The following is an 18850-nucleotide window of genomic DNA, read 5'->3' on the forward strand; positions in this document are numbered from 1 at the left end:
CTCTCCGTGTGAACGTTCCCCTACACCCTCACAGAAAGAGCAGCCTGCTTTAGCACTCACGTGCGATTTGCTGCTGTTGTTTTTAACCTAAATAAGTCTCGTGAAGGTTTGAGGTGGATGAGTGTAGCAGGGGGGACCTGCTCATGGACTGGTGGTGATCTTCAGCACAGACTCTGGGCTGCAGGAAGGCTGGGTTGCCACGTGGATAACATAAGCCAGTAGGTTAGTGTGAAGCGTACCTGATGTAAATACATACCTTCAGTGTGACCGAATAGGCCCATTCCAGGTTCATGTTGCAGGAGCCCCTGCTCTGGTCGCTCTGGGTAAGAGGTTCTCTTGAGAGAGGTGCTCGTTTGCCTTCTGTCTGTCGTCTCCTTTCTAGACAGCAGCATGGACATGGTGCCCGAGGCTTCACTTTCTTGGGCCGCAGTGTGACGTAGAAAGATAGAAAGTGCCCGGGGCCCTGAGCATGGAGGCGCGTGTTAGCACTGGGCTGCCTCATTCTGGGCTCCTTTTACCTGAGTGGAGAATGTCAGTGGGTGGAACACAGCGATCTGTTTTGGGTGTCTGTTACTAGCAGCAGATCCGAATCCTAGCTGATGCAGGTAGCAGTCTGGATGCAGGCGTCTGATTCTCTCTAACCCCACCTCCAGGCACCACTGAAGTGTCTAAGAGCAGTGCCCCAGCACTTCAACATGAACAGGCGTGTTCATGCACCTGAAATACAGAAACGTTAGGAGATTTCTGTTGGAAATAATGAGCTATTCCCACTGAAAGCAGCCAGAATTCTTTGAAGAATGGCTGTTTCAGGTTTTTGACAGGGTGTCCATCATGAACCTGGGATGCCTTGTCATGGAAGAAAGCAAGAAAGCTCTCAGAAACTTCTTGGCTTGTGTCAGAAGGACTTAGGAGTCAACTTGAAGAGATTTGCACTGGCTAAATAAAGATGGGGTAATTTCAGCATCAGAAAGTAGTAACTGTGATGGATTGAAACACATCAAATATGTTCAAAATTCATGAATTCAAATGTTGCTTTAATAAAACTCATTGTTTATATTTAATGGTTATTAGGGAGCCAATTTATTATTTTGAAAATTGGTAAATAAAAGGAAAGATTCAAGCATTTTTTCCTGTGCAAACTTTATGCCTCAGGGATAACCAAATAGTTGGTAAGGGCAAGATTTTCTTTAACAGAAGCATTTTGGTTAATACATTAAGAAGGGCTGATAGAGTTAGAGCATCGCCACTGTGCAGCACCTAAGGAACGAATCGTCAGTGGCTACTGAAACTATTTGGTGGGTTGCGAATGCAGAGCTTCGTAATGGCTGGGTCAGGCGGGCAACGCCTGAGCGTGCGGATTGACCCTAACAGAAGAAGAGACTGTCAGACGTTTTATTCCTGCTGAAAGTTCACACCTCTGCCATGAAGTATTCTTGCTTGAAAATCAAACCCTACTTTTATCAAGCTGTAGATTCAGCTGCTGGTTTATAGAAAATACCCAGGGATAGAATCTGAGATAAAACTCTGCAGCCACTGAAAAAGAGGAACGTGGCGCGCGGTACAGGGCAAAAGTGCACTCCTGATACCGCAGGTCACTTCAGTAGCAAGGACACTTCAGAAGCCGTTTTCTATGCTTGCAGATACAAACATTGTGGAGTCTTTGGAGTAGGATATGGAAAATGAATTCACAAGACGGTAGATGGAAAAGAACGGGAGAAAATATTTGCAAGTCATGTATCTGGTAAGGGATTAAAACCCAGAATATAGAGAGAACTCCTAAAACTCAACAACAACAAAACCAATTCAAAAGTGGGCAAAGGAAATGAATAGACAGCTCTCCAAAGAAGATGCACAAGTGACCAGGCAGATGGAAAGACGCCCAGCATCACTAACCGTTAGGGAGGTGCAAGTCAGGACTACAGCGAGATACACATACTAGGATGGCGACTACTTGAAATGAAACAAACAGAAAAATGACAGATGTTGGCAAGGATGTGGAGAAATTGGAACCCAGTGCACTGTTGGTGGGAATGTTAGTATGTTATAGCCTCTGTGGAAAATAATATGGAGAGTCCTGAAAAACTTGAAAGTGGAGTTACCATATGATCTAGGAATTCCACTTCTGGGTTTATATCAAAGAATTGAAAACAGGGTCTCACAAAGACTTGTTCGTAGCAGCATTACTCACAGTAGCCAAGAGGTGGAAGCAATCAAAGTGCCCGTCAGCTGATGAGTGAATAAGCAGAATGTGGTACCTACACTGGGATATTACTCAGCCTTAAGAGGAAGGGAGTTTGACAGAGGCCACAGCATGGATGAAACTGGAGTTCATTGTGCTGAGTGAAGCGGGCCAGTCAAAAAGACAGACACTGCACGATTCCGCTCATACGAGATGCTTAGAGATGTCGAAGTCGTAGACACAGAGAGTGTGGCTGCCAGCGGCTGTGGGGAGAGAGGAGCAGGGAGTTGTTTACTGGGTATGAGGGTTTCGGGTTTACAGGATGAGATGCATCGTGGCGGTGCACGGCAGTGATGGCAGCACAGCACTGTGACACGTTTGTCACCACGTGACTGTCCACTCAGAAATGGGTATGACGGCAGATTGTACGTCACTTGCGTTTTACCACCACCGCGCCAAAATTGGAGAAAGAGCGTGAGCTTCCACACTCTGGGCCAGCAGAAGATTCCACGTGGTGTTGGGTCCCCTCGCGAACAGAGCACACTGCCACAGGTACACCTCCCCACTCCGGGGTCTGCTTTGAGTTTTTATTTATATAATTAACATAGTCTTCATTAGGTGGTCCTCCTTCATCTGTCATTACAGTTTGAGGTTTTTCATTTTTGTTTGTTTGTTCCTTTCATGGCAATGGATATGTTTCTAAGAAGATAACAGAGAAAGCAGAAGTATTGATTTAAGTTGCTTCAAAGCAGATGTGTGTTGAGTAACTGAGCAGATAAACTTCAGCGTTGATGTTATGGATAATTTTCATTCTGAGGGTAATTACAGATAATCTGTATCCAAGATTATATGTTCTTACTAGAAATTAAGCAGAGGAAAAGTTAAAGCATTTGTATTCTGGATTTTCTTTTCTTTTTTCTTTTCCTTTCCTCAGGGGCTAATGAAAAGACAGTCGTGGAATAAAAAATTTTTATCTTAAGATTTCTACTTTTTTATACCTGGACTTTTTATACTAATGCTAGTTACTCTTCTTGTAAATACTGCCACCTTGGGGTTTTTAGGAAACTAGTACATTATTTCCAAAGCCTCAAATTAACATGGACTGATGAAATTGTTATTAGCTCCATTTTTATCTCTAGAGGAAGGTTTTGCTTCAACAAGCTATCCCAGAATATCATCATTAGTAGAAATGAAGCACTGGAACGCATTTGTAAGCTGCCGCTGGACTTGTGGGGCCAGTGGGAATCCTGTTTTCAAGAGCTTGATTTTTCTAATTGACCTGGAGACCAGGCAGCTTTATTGGGATCTATATCCATGGCTGTTCGTCATTATGACTCATTTCTGCTGTTTTCTGGTATTAACATGGCATGTAATGGTACTGTTGGATTTATAGAAAATTCAAATATTCTAGTAGCTTCCTTTAGAAACGCTAATCTGTTTTTTGAATGACCAGGTAACTTTTCCTGAAATTTTACTTTGCCTATGTAAACTATTGATTCAAGGTCAAAATTCAGCTTTATCTAGAATAAGACCTGTTAATGTCAGTTCAGCTCACAGTCTGGGAACCTGTTAAAAATTAGAGTATCTCCTGGGAAAGGGTAGTATTCAGCCTCTGAAATAGTATGTGTATCTGCTCAGAGATGCCCTGTGACACGTCAGTTAGAAAACAGGGTTTGGACGGATGAGTTCACATCGGAAGTGAACCATCAGATAATCACGCGACCCAGGGTGAATGACTTAGCGTCACAGAGCCTCAGCCTCATCATCTGTGAAACAGGAAGAAGCGCTGCTTTTCGTCTGACGTCCTCATCTGTCTTGGCTGTGCCCCGTCTTCTCTAGGGAGTCTTGTGGGCTGCTCTGCCTTACTCTCTTCATCTGTAAAGTGTCGTGTACTGCTAACCCCTGCGAATTTCTTTGAGATGTTTTCCTAGGAATATAGCCTTGTTTGAAGCCCGGTGAGCCGCTTGTGTCAAAGATTATTTTAACTTTTTTTTAATGGGCTAGCAGAATTGCCTTCCCATTTTGTTCTTTATTTTGGATAGTTACTACCTAGAAAATACTGCTTGTTTGCATTACTGGCAGAGTCCCGACCACCAGAAACACTAGGCAGTTCTCCTTTGAGTTAGAGCTTACAGAATACTTAAACATTTGACTGTGTAATTTAAATCTTGGTCTACCAAGCAGTGAACGACGGAACATTACTAACAGCAGTAGTTAAATCATAAATCCAGTTTAAGGAGCTGGCCAGTGTGCAGCATCACAGCCCGTTTCTGTTGTCAGTTATGTTCATTTTCACTTGGGTTTTGATTCCAGAATATCCAAATATGGGAAAGAAAATGAAATTGTCTATTTCAGATGTCTGGTATTTTTAAAAATTGCATGCTTAACATTGTTCATTCAATGTTGAATGTCTTATTGAATGTCTACCTGAACCGGGCACATTTCTAGGCATTAGGGATCCGGCAACGACCAGGAGAAGCAAAACCTCAACCTCGGGGAACTTACACTCTAGTGTATTGGAGAGGGCTAATAACCTAAGCAGATACAATACCAAGTAGTGATCAGTGCTGTGAAGGAAAATAAAGCCCAGGAAGGACCCCGAGAGGACAGGGCGAGAACTGCTGTTTCAGGTAGGGGTAGTCGAGAAGGCCCCTCTCGTGACTGACACGTAAGCAGTGACCTGAAGAAGTCAGGGAGCAAGCCGGGTGGATGTCTGGGGAAACAGGCTGCCGGGCAGGAGTGAAAATGCAGGCACCCTGACTGGGGATCAGGTGACTGTCAGTCCACTCATTCTGCCTGGAAGCTCTCCTTAACGCTTAAAAAGTTCCTGTGTTTCGTAGCATAGTCTGCGTAACTCTCTCTACACTTGTGTACCGTTGCCTTACTGTTTTCTATGCCTCTGCTTCCCACTAACCTAACCCACGGGACTGGGGATTGACCCTGCCCTGCTGCGTAGCAGCTGCTGGGTGGACGCTGACGGAACTAGCCAGTGTGATTATCTGTTGGCCAGCTACTATTTCTTCTGTTTACCTGGTGCCAAAGAATTGTAAAAATATAAATTGTTATATGAATAAATAAGAGAAAATAATGGGCGACAGAGGAAGGAACAAGCCAATAATTCCTTTCAGTGAAATCTTCTGCAAATTTATTTAAAGGTTGCTCTTAACTGGAATAAGACCTTCATATTTTAAAAACTTACGGTGATATCAACAGTTTCAGTGTTTATTAAATGACTCTAATGGTTACTTGAAATACGCAGTTAGGAAAATGAATTAGAAAAAAAAGGTAATAGAAAATTTTCTTTGAATTGCAAATCATTTTAGAAGAGAACAGTTTGCTCTCCCAAAAGAAAACTAAGCTATAGTTTGCTCTCCTTAATTTTAACAGTTTCTGCAAAGAAGTTATTCCACAGTTTCTTTATGACGCTTGCTGAATGTTACCTTCTGTTTTAGGTCTCTGAAGTCACTAAAACTACATTTTATTGGATTATCTTTCTAATGAAATAGATCTTTAGGATCAGCAATACATCATGTTTCAAGGGTTCTGTGTTAATTTATTTACTTCCTTTTTTAACTTGAAAGGTTATTCTAGTTCGTGGATGTGGCAAAAGCTTCAAGATGAGTAGGAAGCTTATCACCACTCAGCATTTAGCTTTCAAGGTTGCTATCACATACACTTAGCAAAATGTCAGTGCAGTCTAATTTTTGAAATTTGAAAGTTTCTATAGTCAGTTTTCTATAACCTGAGAAACGTTATAATAAAATTATTGCCCTTACGTTCAGATGAGCCCATCTGGTAGTTAATGCTGCAGGTCAGTACTCGAGAGTTTCTCTCTCCCTCCTCCTCCACCCCCCCCCCCCATGGCAGTGCCTGTGTTGGAAACTAAATACTTACAGACACTTTTTAACTTAAAACTTTAGATTTCTTTCTTTTACTATTTTAACAAGTGACTTTGACCTTGATTTTCTATTTTTAAAGTTAAAAACCAGTAAATGTATTCATGGAAAATTATAAAATCACACTGTATGTGCTGTTTTGTAACCTCCTTTTTCTCAGTTCCAATCTGTATGTCCTTCCATCTTCCCTTCTTGTAAGTCGACAGTCACATTTCCCACCTTAGGACCAAGTTTCACATCTGGTTGTTGTAATCCCTTAAGTCTCTTTTAAAAAGAAAATCTAACCCAGTCTCATTGTTCTTTTCATACCACCGATCCACTGGGGAGGCAGGGCCAGCTCTCCTGCAGGATGTCTCACCTTCCAGGTGTCCTGGTTGCAGCCGCGTGACTTCCTGTTAATGAGAAGTTAAATCATAGGGCCTGCCTGAGAGATCCAACTTAAACATTTTTGGCTGGGATGTATAATAGATTATGTACTTTTTATTTTAACTCACAGAGAGACACTGTATCTAGATGAGTCTTCATTAATGAAACTGAATCTGACCAGTGAATTAGGGTGATGACTGTCTGACCCCTTCATTGTAGATGTCACCTTTTTCTCCTCGTGACTAGGAAATAATGTATTTGATGTACTTTTGCACAGTGTGACTCTCTAGATCCCTATCAGACATATGCCTGAATGTAACACTTGCCTAGGTCAGTAATTTCATGAGAGATCACATAATGCTTATTTTCTGATTTTTTTTTCTTCCACATTATTAGTCACCCTTTTTCTGTAAAATGGAATTCTTTATCCTCTGAGGCTATTGCTTTGTTCTATCTGGCAAAGGCCAGATAGATAAATAAGTTTTTTTCACCAGTTACCAGTTTTCATCAGAAGAGGACATAACTATTTTTTCTGGTTTTCTCCTTATTCGAATATCATTGTAGACCCATGGATTTTTATTGATTCAGCATGTTTCAGTCAACGTCAGTCGTAATTCTCATAGCTTTGACTTAATCGGGAAGGGGACCTTTCAGATTGATTTCTGTCTTAAGTCTTTTTGCTATAACGCTTTTTAAATTATAGAAATGTTTAAACATAAAACCGTAGAGAATAGCATAGTGAGCCTCCACCCTCAGCAGTTAACAGTGTCTCCAGTCTTGTTTATCCACCTCCTGCTGCTGCTTGATCCCCTGGATTGTGATTCTGTTGATAACTTGAAAGATTTCTTTGTCTTCTGGCAGAGCAAATCTCCAGTCCTAGAGTTAACCAGTTCTCTAAGATGCCTTGGTTGCTTTTAGTAAAGGATGGTATCAGGTAACAAGATCTGGGCATAAAGATTATTGAAAGGTTTTAGTTTGATTTTTCTTCACTTTCCCATCATGTGCCTCATCAGATGGTAGTCTGTTGGTTCCATCAGCCAGGGTTACCCTGATCGGAGTCGTGGAGGAAGGGCACATCTCAGAGATGGGACAGAGGCTTTCTGTTTCTGTTTTCACTGGTCTGAATGTTAGATGTAGCTGACGGGTGATTCAGATGTTGGCAAGTAAATGTTTTTAGTAAAGGGCTTTTTTTTTTTTTTAAGTTAAACATCATTCATTTGGTTTACCAGTTTGCCAGTACTGCTATATAAGGAGATCCTCGATTTATAAATATATGACTTCTAAGGTATGCTTGTACCACGCTTTGGGGTTTTTTTGGTTTTTAGCATTCATTACATTTTCTCATAGTAATAATGCAGATGATAAATATATTATTGAATTCCAGCTCTTAAAACCTGTGTATGATTTGCAAGTTGGACCAGACCCATATCTTTGCCCCGCTTGCCTCCTGATGCCCCACTGAAATAAAATACGTAGAAATAGAGAAATGAAGTCGGTAAAAATAAGTCAGATTATTATAGGGAGGTAATTGAACAGACTTCTGGATCTCTGTGCAGGTGCTAGAAGGCACGCCCTCCCCTTCCTTCCTCACACCTCTCTCACCCCTGCCCTTGGACTACAGGTGGCTGGCAGGGACCCCAGGCAAAACACCAGCCAGCTTTTCTTTAGAGAAACTGAGAAAAGCTAAGGCTTCTAGAGTGTAAGTTGTGTCCCCAGGGCAAGAGAAAAAGTTGTCTTCATTCTGGCATTTAGAGGGCTTACTGGCTCCCCACCCACAGATCCTGCAGGGGCACTGCCACTCAGCCTGTCCCCAGCCCACCCGGAGACCCCTCAGGAGAGCAGTCTAGCCAGAGAGCAGACCATCTTCACAGTAACAGGAAATCTGTGTTGGCTAATGAGTCATTCAGGCCTAAAGATGAATGAGTAACCAGAGATCATCAATGTGAGAAAGCCGTGAAAGACTAAAATAACCAGAAAAATGACCACTAAAGAACTGAAGAAAATAGAGATAGTTGAGAGAAGGTTACAAAAATGGAACTCTAATATACGGAGAGCTGCGAGAAAATACTGTATTCATTAAACCAGAGTAGAACACAAGTTTCCAGATTGAAAGGGCAAACCAAGTGCTGAAACAGTGAATCAGAGATCATGCTGTAACACATTCTCAGAAAACTGCAGAATCCCTTGGGTAAACTAAAGATCCGGAGCGAGGTCACATACGGTGACAAGTGTCAGACTGAATCCAAGCCTCTCATCAGCAGCCCTGGATGCTTTAAGAAAGTAAAGTGTTCCCTGCAGCATTTAGAAAGGAAGTAACGCGCAGCCCGAGGACTCTGTATCCTGCCAAACTGTTAATCAGAGGTGAGCGCAGAATGAAGTTGCTTTCAGACGTGCAAGGACTCTAAAAGAAATGAATGAATTATGCATTTACCATCAGCTTTCTTAAAAAAACAGAAAATCACTGTGTAATCTTTCATTGAACGTTTTCATTTTGGAGTTTGATTTTTTTTTTAATCTCATTGCTGCCGGAAGGGTTTATTGAAAAGAAAAGAGGGAAGAAGGATTGTAACAATAAAATTAGTAGTTGTGGCTTCACACCACGAGGTAAGTTACGGAGGCGCTGTAGCAAATGGCAGTAGGGCCGCTCTCTTTACTCTCAGCAGGCTGAAGTGTTCCGTATGTTGCACCTACAACTAACCCGTGATTTTCCATATTTCCCAGTGACCCAGCAATAGGAACCCAAGACTTCCTGCATTACAGTCACAGTTGGTTGTTACACCACATGGCCAGCAGGGGCAGTAGCACCAGAGTCTTCTCCCATCGGGACTGAATGACTTGCCCTGGCTTGCAGTTAAAGCATCACTCTGGCTGCTCTGTTGGAATAGACTTTGGGGCGGGATAGTGGGGCAAGGCTGGAGCAGGGAGACCAGTCTGGACATCACTGCACTCTTCCAAGTGAAAGACGGTGGTGGCTTTTACATGGTGGTGACAGTGGAGTTGGTGAAAGGGGTCGGTTTCTGGGTATGATTTGAAGGTAGGGCCAACAGGGTAGGATCTCCTGACTGGTTGGATGTGGAGTGAGCAAGAAAGATGTCAAGATTCCGGCCTCTGAGCAGTAGGGAAGGAGGAACAGGTTGAGGGGAAAGATTAGGGATTAAATTTTGGATGTTATGTTTCAGAAGTCCATTTGACGTTCAGATAAGGATGATTGGTACTTGATTTGGCACTTAGGTATGTGTGCCTGCAGTCTGAAGAAAGGTCTGGCGGGGACAGAATTTTGGGAATAGTCAGCATGTAAACTGTATTTAAAGCCATGAGATTGGGTGAGGTCACCTGGGAGTGAATAAAGGTCAGGAAGAGGACTGAGGACTGGTACCCTAAGGCACTTCAGCATCTAAGTTCAGGACAGTGTAAGGGCATGATCAGAGATGGCAGAGGAGGCGCACCCAGCGGGGTACAAGGAGAACGAGGAAGGAGTGGTGCCCTGGAGGCCCTGGGAAGGAAGAGTTGTTTACTGTTTTACGATGCTGAGAGCTCTCGTAGGATGAGCACTGCAGATTCACTGTTGGATTTGACAACGTGAAGTCAGTGTTTACCTTGACAGGACCCTTTTTTTTTTTTTCCAAACAGCTGCTGAGTTGTTAGGACAAAAGCATGCATTAAGCTGTCTGAGCCCCACTACTTCGTAAATGAAACTGCTGGGTATTTCTTTTGACCTCGGGGCTTTGTGAAAAAATTACGAAGATACCGAGGGAGCCACAAACAGAGTTTGGGAATCTCTGCTTTAGGTTATGCTGAGTATTTTAAAAGGGGGAAGACCTCTTGCCTTTGTCTCTGCTAAAAGGGTTCAGTTAGTAATTTTAAATCTGATTGGATTACGTGCAGTTACTAAAATTGCCCTAATGTGGTAGTTCAGTTAAAAAAAAAGTGAAGAGAACCATATCCTGCAGTGTCAGCGATGCACCTTTGCGTGAATTTTTCCTCTTGCCTCCGTAGGTATGGTCTGAATATGCGTTGCTTGGCGGCTCGGGTCAACTGTAAGACTCTGATTGTCATCTGCGCCCTCTTCAGTTTGGTCACAGTACTTCTGTGGAGGAAGTGTTCCAGCAACAAAGCGGTCCAGTCTCCACGGCACTTGAGCAGCGGCTTCAGAGTGGATGCGCTAGAAAAAGGAGCAGCAGCTTCCGAGAGTGACAGCGTGGTGGGCCGCGTGGCCCGGCAGTCCGCGGAGGCCTTTCCTCAGGAGCAGCAGAGAGCACCGCCCGTCGTCGGGGGCAGCAAGGGGTTAGGGCTTAAATATGAAGAAATCGACTGTCTCATAAACGATGAACACACGATTAAAGGGCGGCGAGAGGGGAACGAAGTCTTCCTTCCGTTCACCTGGGTGGAGAAGTACTTTGACGTTTATGGAAAGGTGGTTCAGTACGATGGCTATGACCGGTTTGAGTTCTCTCATAGCTATTCCAAAGTCTATATGCAGAGGGCTCCCTATCACCCTGACGGTGTGTTCATGTCCTTTGAAGGCTACAATGTGGAAGTCCGAGACAGAGTCAAGTGCATAAGTGGAGTTGAAGGTTGGTATCTGTCTGCTCCACTGTGTTTTCCCGCCCCGATTGTGTTGAGGAATAGAAGACTGCGAGTGCTCACTGTATGGCAGGTACACACACAGCTTACTGTCCAGAGCCCATTCGTCACCCTGACTTAGCGAGGAGGGACCGGCTCAACCTGAACCTGGGCCCGCCTTCTAGATGGTGTGATTTAAGGGCTGCGGTAAGAGCATGCCTGATTAGGTAGAATTATCCCATTGACCTGCCTCAGAATCTAAAGTTTCCATCAGTAAGGCCAAGGCACAGCGCCCCCAGAAGCTCTGCGTTAAAATACATAGTTTCTGTCCTGTGAGAAGAGGTGATGGGGGAGACCACCCAGTGGACCGTCAGTGCACAATTGCAGTCCTGCTGCCACATGAGCCAGCTGTCATCTCAGGACGAGAGCATACGTAGCACCATTTCCTCCAAACGTACACTGAGCTCCTGTAGTCTGTTACATACTGTCTGGCATTGTCTTTGACACCCGGAGCAGTGGGAGTTCCTTATGAGCATAATTGGTACATTTTGGAATTTGAATTTCAACCCTAGGATTGCTCAGAAAGCCAAACTGAATTTGGCTTTAAAGTACATCATTTAATCAGAGGAAGGAACTTAGTGTGTTGTAAGGTTGCTTGGTTTGGCTTTTATTTCACTTTTCTCATTTTGTTATAAAAGGTGATTTTAGTATCTTAATATTCTAATTTTTTTGTGGATATCTTTACTTAATGTTTAGAAGAGGGAAGAGGCCAAAGTCACTCACATTTTTACCACTTAATTACCACCATTTTTGTATATTCTCAGGTCTTTATATCTTCGTATATGTTTTAACAAAGCTGTAATGCTGTTGTGCAGCATTCAGGAGGGTAATTGTTTGTTAGAGGTTTCAAAGATACCCATCACTGAACCACTTTTTTCCCTGTAATTTTTAAATGTATAGAATTAATAGGTGCTTAGATGCGGAAAAAAAGTAAAAAGCACCCATGACCACTGTTAATATCTTGATGTGTTTTCTAATCTTTTTGTTGTTGTAGGTGTTCATTTTTAAACAAGTGGGAGTCATGCTGTAGAGTCGGTTTTGTATTCTCCTTTTTTCATTCAACATGTTAGATTGTTTCCCCTTGCTGTTGAATATTTATTCAGCATTTTAATGACTAATACTCGTACTGAGGACATGCCGTGATGTGGGTCACGTCTGGACCCTTTCCCTTTAGTTGCACAGTTATCTCCAGTTTTTTGCTGTTGCACACGGCAGTGTAGCTGCTCATAGTTGACCAGTCGCTATTTTAATTGTATTCTCGGAGTAGTTTCCTGGGAAATAAACTACCATGTCAGGTAGTGCCGATCAGTCTACTTTGCCAGACTGCTCTCCAGGAAGTCGACCCTTCTCGGGCTCCCGGAGGCCGGCTGTGCGGGTGCTCCTGTCACCCGGCGCTGCCGTCATGGAGCCTTCTTTTCCAGCCTGTCGTTTACAAAGGCATCTCATAATTTGCTTCTGCAGTAACTAGCGAGGCCAGGTGTCTTCTTCACACGCTTGTAACATTACAAAGTGGTCTCAGTGTTCTTTCCCCCTTTTTCTAACGTGACTAGTGTTTCGGTTTTTGAAAACACACTCATGAGGACTTCTGTCTGTACAGCAAGGGTAGTGACGCCTTGTCGGCATTTGTTACAGACGCGCTCTTTAATTTGCTGTCTTTTCATTTTACTTGTGTGTGCTTGGTTTTGTAAGTTTTAGTTCTATTTATTAAACTTAGGAATTTTTAAAATTCTTCCTTTTATGCTTAGAAAGTCATTTGCCGTAGCATGGTCAGCTGTCCATCTGTATTTTCTCTAGTAGTTTTATGGTTTTGTTTTTTCACATTTTTCAGTCCAGCCAGATTGATTTATGTTTTGGTAAATGGTACAAGGTCAGGGCCGAATTTTAGATTTTTTCCCCCTAACATTTAGAAATAATCTCTTTTCCCCCACTGATCCATGGTGTAGTCTTCATCATTATACTGAAATATTTAGAAACCAGAGCATGCTTCTGACCTACTGTTCTGTTCCATTGACCAGTCTGTCAGTTCTTATGCCAGTTGCACATTATTATTGCTGTTACCCATCTAAGTGAGATTTATAAAACCTCCTCTTATTAAGTGAAGATAATTCTGTTTGGATTTGGGAGGAAAAAGCTCCCCCCTTGGAGAAAGAGCACAGGTGTTAAACAGCTTGTCCTAGGTTTCTTAGCCTGTGTGGTCTCTAATTCCTTGAAGTATTTTGAAACTGTAGCAGAAACACGTATGGTTTTGTAGGGGCCCAGTTTCATCCGTGCCCACCTGTCGCTTGTTAGTTTTGGGGGCACTGCGAGTGGGAGCTTCTCTCTCAGCACGCACGCCGTGGTGCACCAGCACGGTATTCTGTGCACTGTGGTGTCACTGTGTTTCCAGTGCAGGAAATTACCTAAATAAGCTCTAATACTAGCATTTAAAAGTTTTGCTTACAGCTTTACAAGAAGTAATTCATTAATGAATTATTTCAAGAGTCTGTGGTTAAATATACAACTTTAATTCATTAGAAAAAAAAAAACAGTCCTTGTTCTCAAGAATTACGCTCCGACATGGAGAACATGAAAAAGAGTTGCAGGCTGTGTTTATCCTGTGAGCTGCCGAGTCACCCCTGGCTTCTTAGACAGAGGCCTTGCCCGTCGGAGGACAGAGTTCCTAGACACGTCCTGGCACTGGAGGGAGAGATGAGTGTGCCGCTGACTTGACTGTTAAGTGCACATGTTGAAGAAAATCTCAGGTTTAATTTTCTAGAATAAAGCTGGTAACATTAGCTACCTGTATTTAAATTGTGTAAAACTTCAGTGTATGAAACGGAACTATGAAATATGACATCTGTAGCTAGGAGCAAAAGTGACATAAAAAACTGGTCCTTAAGAGATAATCCTCAACATTGCATTGCTGTCTGTCAACAAATGACTAGAGCAAACGAACACTTAATTTTGCTCTTCATTTCTGGTTAATTTGGTGCTCGTTTTTCGTAATTATGAAAACAGTATAATAAGGAAGCTTAAAAGTTGCTGATAAGCCTGTAACATCCCCTGGAAGTAAACGAGGAGGAGTATTCAGAATAGGATTATAAACGTCTGGTTGTGGTTTGGTTTTGTTTCTGTTCCGTAGGTGTACCTTTATCTACACAGTGGGGGCCTCAAGGCTATTTCTACCCAATCCAGATTGCACAGTATGGCTTAAGTCATTACAGCAAGAATCTGACGGAGAAGCCGCCTCGCGTAGAGGTGTACGAAACAGCAGAAGGGAGGGACCGAGACAGCCAGCCCGGTGCCTGGACTGTGCCGACGGGCTGCTTCGTGGCAAGCGTGGCCGATGAGTCCAGGTTCACCAGCGTGAAACAGTTCATTGCTCCAGGTAAGTGAGGTGCTACACGTGTTTGCTGAACTTCACGGTGGTTTGTGAAGCCCGATTCTCCCTTTAAAGTATTTTTATGGTTTTGAAAACACATCAGCAGACCTTGGTATTCCTTGGCTAGAGAAACAGATGGTGTCGCCACCCAGGTGGCACCTCTAAAAGGGGTCAGCTGGAAGATTCAAGGTTGTACGAGGGCTGTCTACTGCGTGAGGAGCCGAGCCGCCCACTGAACAGTAAGCATCAGGGTGCTGCGCGTGTCTGTCCCTCCAGGGCTCTGCCCCCGGGAGCGAGGTTCTCGTTTGCTTTAATGTTTAAGCACAAGATTCTTTCTTTAATTTTTAAACTGCTTTGCACTGAGGTAGAAATTTTTCTTTGTAGAGAGAAACCATCCTTTCCTTTGCCTATTTTTTACCAGAGCTTTTTATTTTTTTCAAGGTAAAACAGCATTACCAACCAAGCCTGCTTCCTGTGTTGGACTTTGTTAATGTACTAGATTGTTTCAAACTTCGTATAAAACATTTCATTAATAAAATCTTTTATAAAATCAAATTAACTTTATGCAGCATTTCCCCTTTTACTGAGACAGTCTCATTAACTGAATGTAATGTATTTTTCTCCGCTAATCAATATCCATGAGAATTAATGAGTTCATTACTTTAAAAGACAATGAAATAATTTTAGTTAGCACCTCAGGCTTAGTTTTCTGTAGGAAATGTTGTCAAGAGCAGGACTCGTCCTCCCACCAGCCTGGCCAGCTGGCAAGTGAAGGAAGGACGAGGTCATGGGACCTCGTCTGTGTGCTCACCTTGTCCCTTGTGGGGGGCTGTGTCATTCACAGACCTCGGAGCCACAGTGCAGACCTGCTCACCCTGGATGGCCTCACGTGACGGGCTGAGGGGTGCTTGATGCCGTGCCAACAGCGGGTGACCTTTGGTTTTCATCCTGTGACTGAAGCGCCCTTTCTCCTCTGGCGTTCTGGGGTATTCCAGTACATGAGCACCTTTGCTTATTTAAAGCAGCAGGCTTGGCTGGGTGAGAAGGTCCACGGGGAAGTTCAGGAATATTTAGCTTGAGATTCGCAGCAAGAAATGATGAGACTGAAGGAGACGTTCAATCTGGGGTGCCTCCAAGGCGCTTGTTTTCACACTAATTCATAATGTGGCCTGGATTAGGTGGAGCACAGCCGTCCTCGTCTTGACCTCCTCAGGTGCTGGGGAGTTTTCTAGAACCGTCTCTTGACCCCTGTCCTATTTAGAGCAGTAGCCTTCACTGCGCACTTTTGGACACCCTGGTTAATGCAAATGGCAGGTCTCCTTGTACTAAGCGAGGGCCCTTCACTTCAGCCGTTCTGCAGCCAATAACCAGAGATATGGATACTTCTTAAGGTGGTTTTAAGCATACGGAGGAGAGAGCGTGGTGGCAGTCACTCCGCCGGTGGGCCGTGAGCTACTCACGGTTGGGACTCTGTGCTGTGGGCGTGGGCCAGCTGGGAATGGGCAGCTGGTGTTGCAGTCGAGGGTGTGCCTGGAGTTGCATTTGATACAAGAGAGTGAGCTGGAGTTGCTGCTCAGAACAGGAGGGAGGGATCAACGAGGTGAGACGACTGAGACACAGGTATGAGAAACGAGACTTTGTAGAGGACACAGGCTTCCCGGGAGATAAATTCAGAGAACCGTTGATGAGACGAGACTGGAACTTGGACACACAAGCACAGGCCTGAGTGAGGTGAGGCTCTGGAGGACCAGGCTGGATGCTATAGGACTTTTCTTTTTTGGCCTTGAATTTTTTTCCCTGAAAGGAAACAGAATCTTCTAGAGAAAAGGACCGTAACGTGGGTCTGCAGCACATTTGTTGTTGTTGAATAATGGTTTTTTCCTCTACTTGATTTTTAAATTGAATGAGTTGAAATTTTATGCTTTCCCACTCTGCTAAATCAGCTTCCCTTCCCTTCCCCTGTCACTCCATCTCCACGGCCTCTGGGGCCCGCCCTCCTCACACTGCGCCTGCCTGGCCCTCGTCTCTCTGTTCCTCAGGGTCCTGAGTCAGGCCTCGCCTCACTCCCCGTAGTGAGCCCTTTGAGTAAGTGCCTGGGAGCAGTTCGGGCTGTGTGTGAAAACACTGATTTAAAGACTCTTCTTAGATGCTCAGTGTCCGTCGTCGCCTGGAGTGCATGTGCGTGCGCCGTGTGGACCGCAGGCAGACACTCGGAGGGGCCTCTGGGAATACCTGTTCAGAGAGAGGAGTCGCGGATCTCAGCGACAGGAAGCGCGCGAAGCCGCCTCCTGGTGTTTTACAGCCCAGGCTCCATGTAGCTTCGGCCCCTCTGGCAGGGCTCAAAACCTCCCCTGGTGTATTTCCAAAGTGGTTGCTACCATTCCGATCCTTTGCGTGATTTAGACGGGACGTGTAACCTCTCTGTACGTGCGTAATGTGGGAATTGGAAGGCCTGTCTCATGGGATTGTTGTGAAGACAGTGGTCGATTGACTTAAATGGGGGATTGTGACTGCTGTCACTTCTGTGTGGCTCAGTAACCCCCTCTGGTGGTGGTAAGATTTTAGGAAACTCAACAGTAGTTTTGTAAAAGGTTAAATCCCATGACATCAGTCATTTCTGAGTTCTTCAAAGAACTACATAATCTGTTACATTGACACATAAGGCGGTTGAGCGAACCACAGTGTTTTGTTGGACTTGTATACGTAAAATGAAAGTCAGAGTGGACTCTGGGAGGAAAACGCAGTTCTTCAGCTTCCTCCGGTTTGGGCTTCTGAAGATGGGTATTTGTTATCCAGTGTGGTGAAAATTAATGCCATAGTTAACCGTGTTGTCTGACTAACGAGGCAGTACCCTGAGAATGAAAGAATGAGTAGCTCTCCAGATAGTCTCTGCTGAATGTAATTTAATCCTCAGTGATTCATAAGTCCATTCAGAGTCCTGCAGGGTCTCAGGTGTGAGTACTGAGCCTCGGACTCCATTCCACTGTAGGTGCGGGAGGGTGACTGCATGTCGGCGTTCCTTCAGATAAAATCGATTTTTACCGTATTACAAGTATGAAGTCACTTGGAAAAGTTACTCAAGGCATCATTTGATGCATAAGTCAGTCCAGCAAAACCTTCTCATTCTTGGTGTCGCTTGCATAGTTGTCTGTTCCGTCAGGTGAAGTGGGGAAGAGCCCCAGGCCAGCTGCGTGCACGCTGGCAGAGTCCAGGGTCGGCAGAGCTAAAGAATCAGCTCAGCGTGCTAACGGCACCCCGAGCCGGTCGCACTGCGCACACGCACTGCGCACACGGGCCTCAGCTCACTGCCCAGCTTGCTGAGAGGTAGATCCGGTTCTGCAGCTGTGTTGAAGAGAGAGCGCTCTTCCGCGGGTTGTCCTCAGGAGGGTGCTGTTTCCAGGGTCGTTTCTTCTTCAGGATCTTTGAACTTAGACCCAGGAATCCTGGAGTCTAGTCCCTGCTCTGCCGGTAGTTAGCACTTGGTTTTGGGCAAACTGTTTACCCTTGGAGAGCCTCTGTGCCTTCATCTCCAGGCTGGAAGTAGTGATTCCTGCCCTCGCAGCCTCCGGAGATGATTGTAAGGATCATATGACATAGTTCACGTGCATGTGCTTGGAAATGTAAGCTCTGGACAGACCGAGACGCCCACACTCACCTTTGATGCTGTGAGACGCGTCCTCCACGCGGTCCTGCTGTCCTTCCTCCTCCTCTTCCTGCTGCTGCTGCTGCTGCTTGGTTTTAATATTCTCAGTTTCTTTTCTTGGTGGAAATCAGCTTTCTGAGAGTCAGCCGTCACTGTGTTGTGGACATGCAAGAGAAATTCCCTCTTTGATAATTTGCCAAATAAAACAGCTTTTACTGCTTTGTCAGCCTCTGGAACCATTGCCTTCAGCGTCAGCAGCAGTATCGTCACTGGGGGCAGGGAGTGAGGAGGTTTGTTTGTTTATTTTTAATGGGACCCAGGGCCTGGCGCACGCTCAGTGTGCACTCCCCCGCTGCCTGCGCCCTCCCCCCGTTGCCATCATTTCTATTGTGTTCCAAGCCACTGTCCTTTTTTTGAATCCTGCAATTACCTTGCCAAGTAATATTATCTGCACTTGATGGGTGAAGAAACTGAGGCTCCAGGAGGTGTGTCTGGTTGAACATCCCGGGGCTGGATGTGCAGAGTGAGGACTGAGAGTTGCTTGTTTTGCTCCAGGCCCTGTGCGCTTCCCTCTCCTCCCCCGGCCTTCCTCACTTTTGTTGACTACATGAGACCCTTGCTTAGTTTCCAGAAATTTTATTCACAATTCCTGCAAATATCTGAAAACAAACCTATCATTTTCAACATGAATTGCTGATTGAGAGCGTGTGTTATGAAGCCGCCAGACCAGACAACCTGGGTTCAACTCCTTGTGCCTCAGTCAGGTTGCTTAAGTTCTCCGT

The 18850-nt window shown here is 44.5% G+C and overlaps 1 protein-coding gene and 1 long non-coding RNA gene across 2 annotated transcripts in view; one reads left to right on the forward strand and one right to left on the reverse strand.

Moving 5' to 3' along the window:
* GLCE (glucuronic acid epimerase) overlaps positions 1-18850 on the forward strand; it is a 52664-nt gene that overhangs the window by 31126 nt on the left and 2688 nt on the right. The window contains exons 2-3 of the mRNA XM_032469353.1: positions 10438-11015; positions 14186-14431. Coding sequence (XP_032325244.1) covers positions 10451-11015; positions 14186-14431 — 811 coding nt within the window. The 5' untranslated portion in view covers positions 10438-10450. The remainder of the gene's footprint in view (positions 1-10437; positions 11016-14185; positions 14432-18850) is intronic.
* LOC116660285 lies at positions 2543-18212 on the reverse strand. The gene is made up of 3 exons (XR_004315737.1): positions 18081-18212; positions 6434-6467; positions 2543-2878 (listed from the first exon to the last, which is right to left on the reverse strand). It is a non-coding gene; the product is annotated as an uncharacterized LOC116660285 (long non-coding RNA).

This window comes from Camelus ferus, chromosome 27 (assembly GCF_009834535.1).
Source record: "Camelus ferus isolate YT-003-E chromosome 27, BCGSAC_Cfer_1.0, whole genome shotgun sequence".
NCBI classification, from domain to species: domain Eukaryota; kingdom Metazoa; phylum Chordata; class Mammalia; order Artiodactyla; family Camelidae; genus Camelus; species Camelus ferus.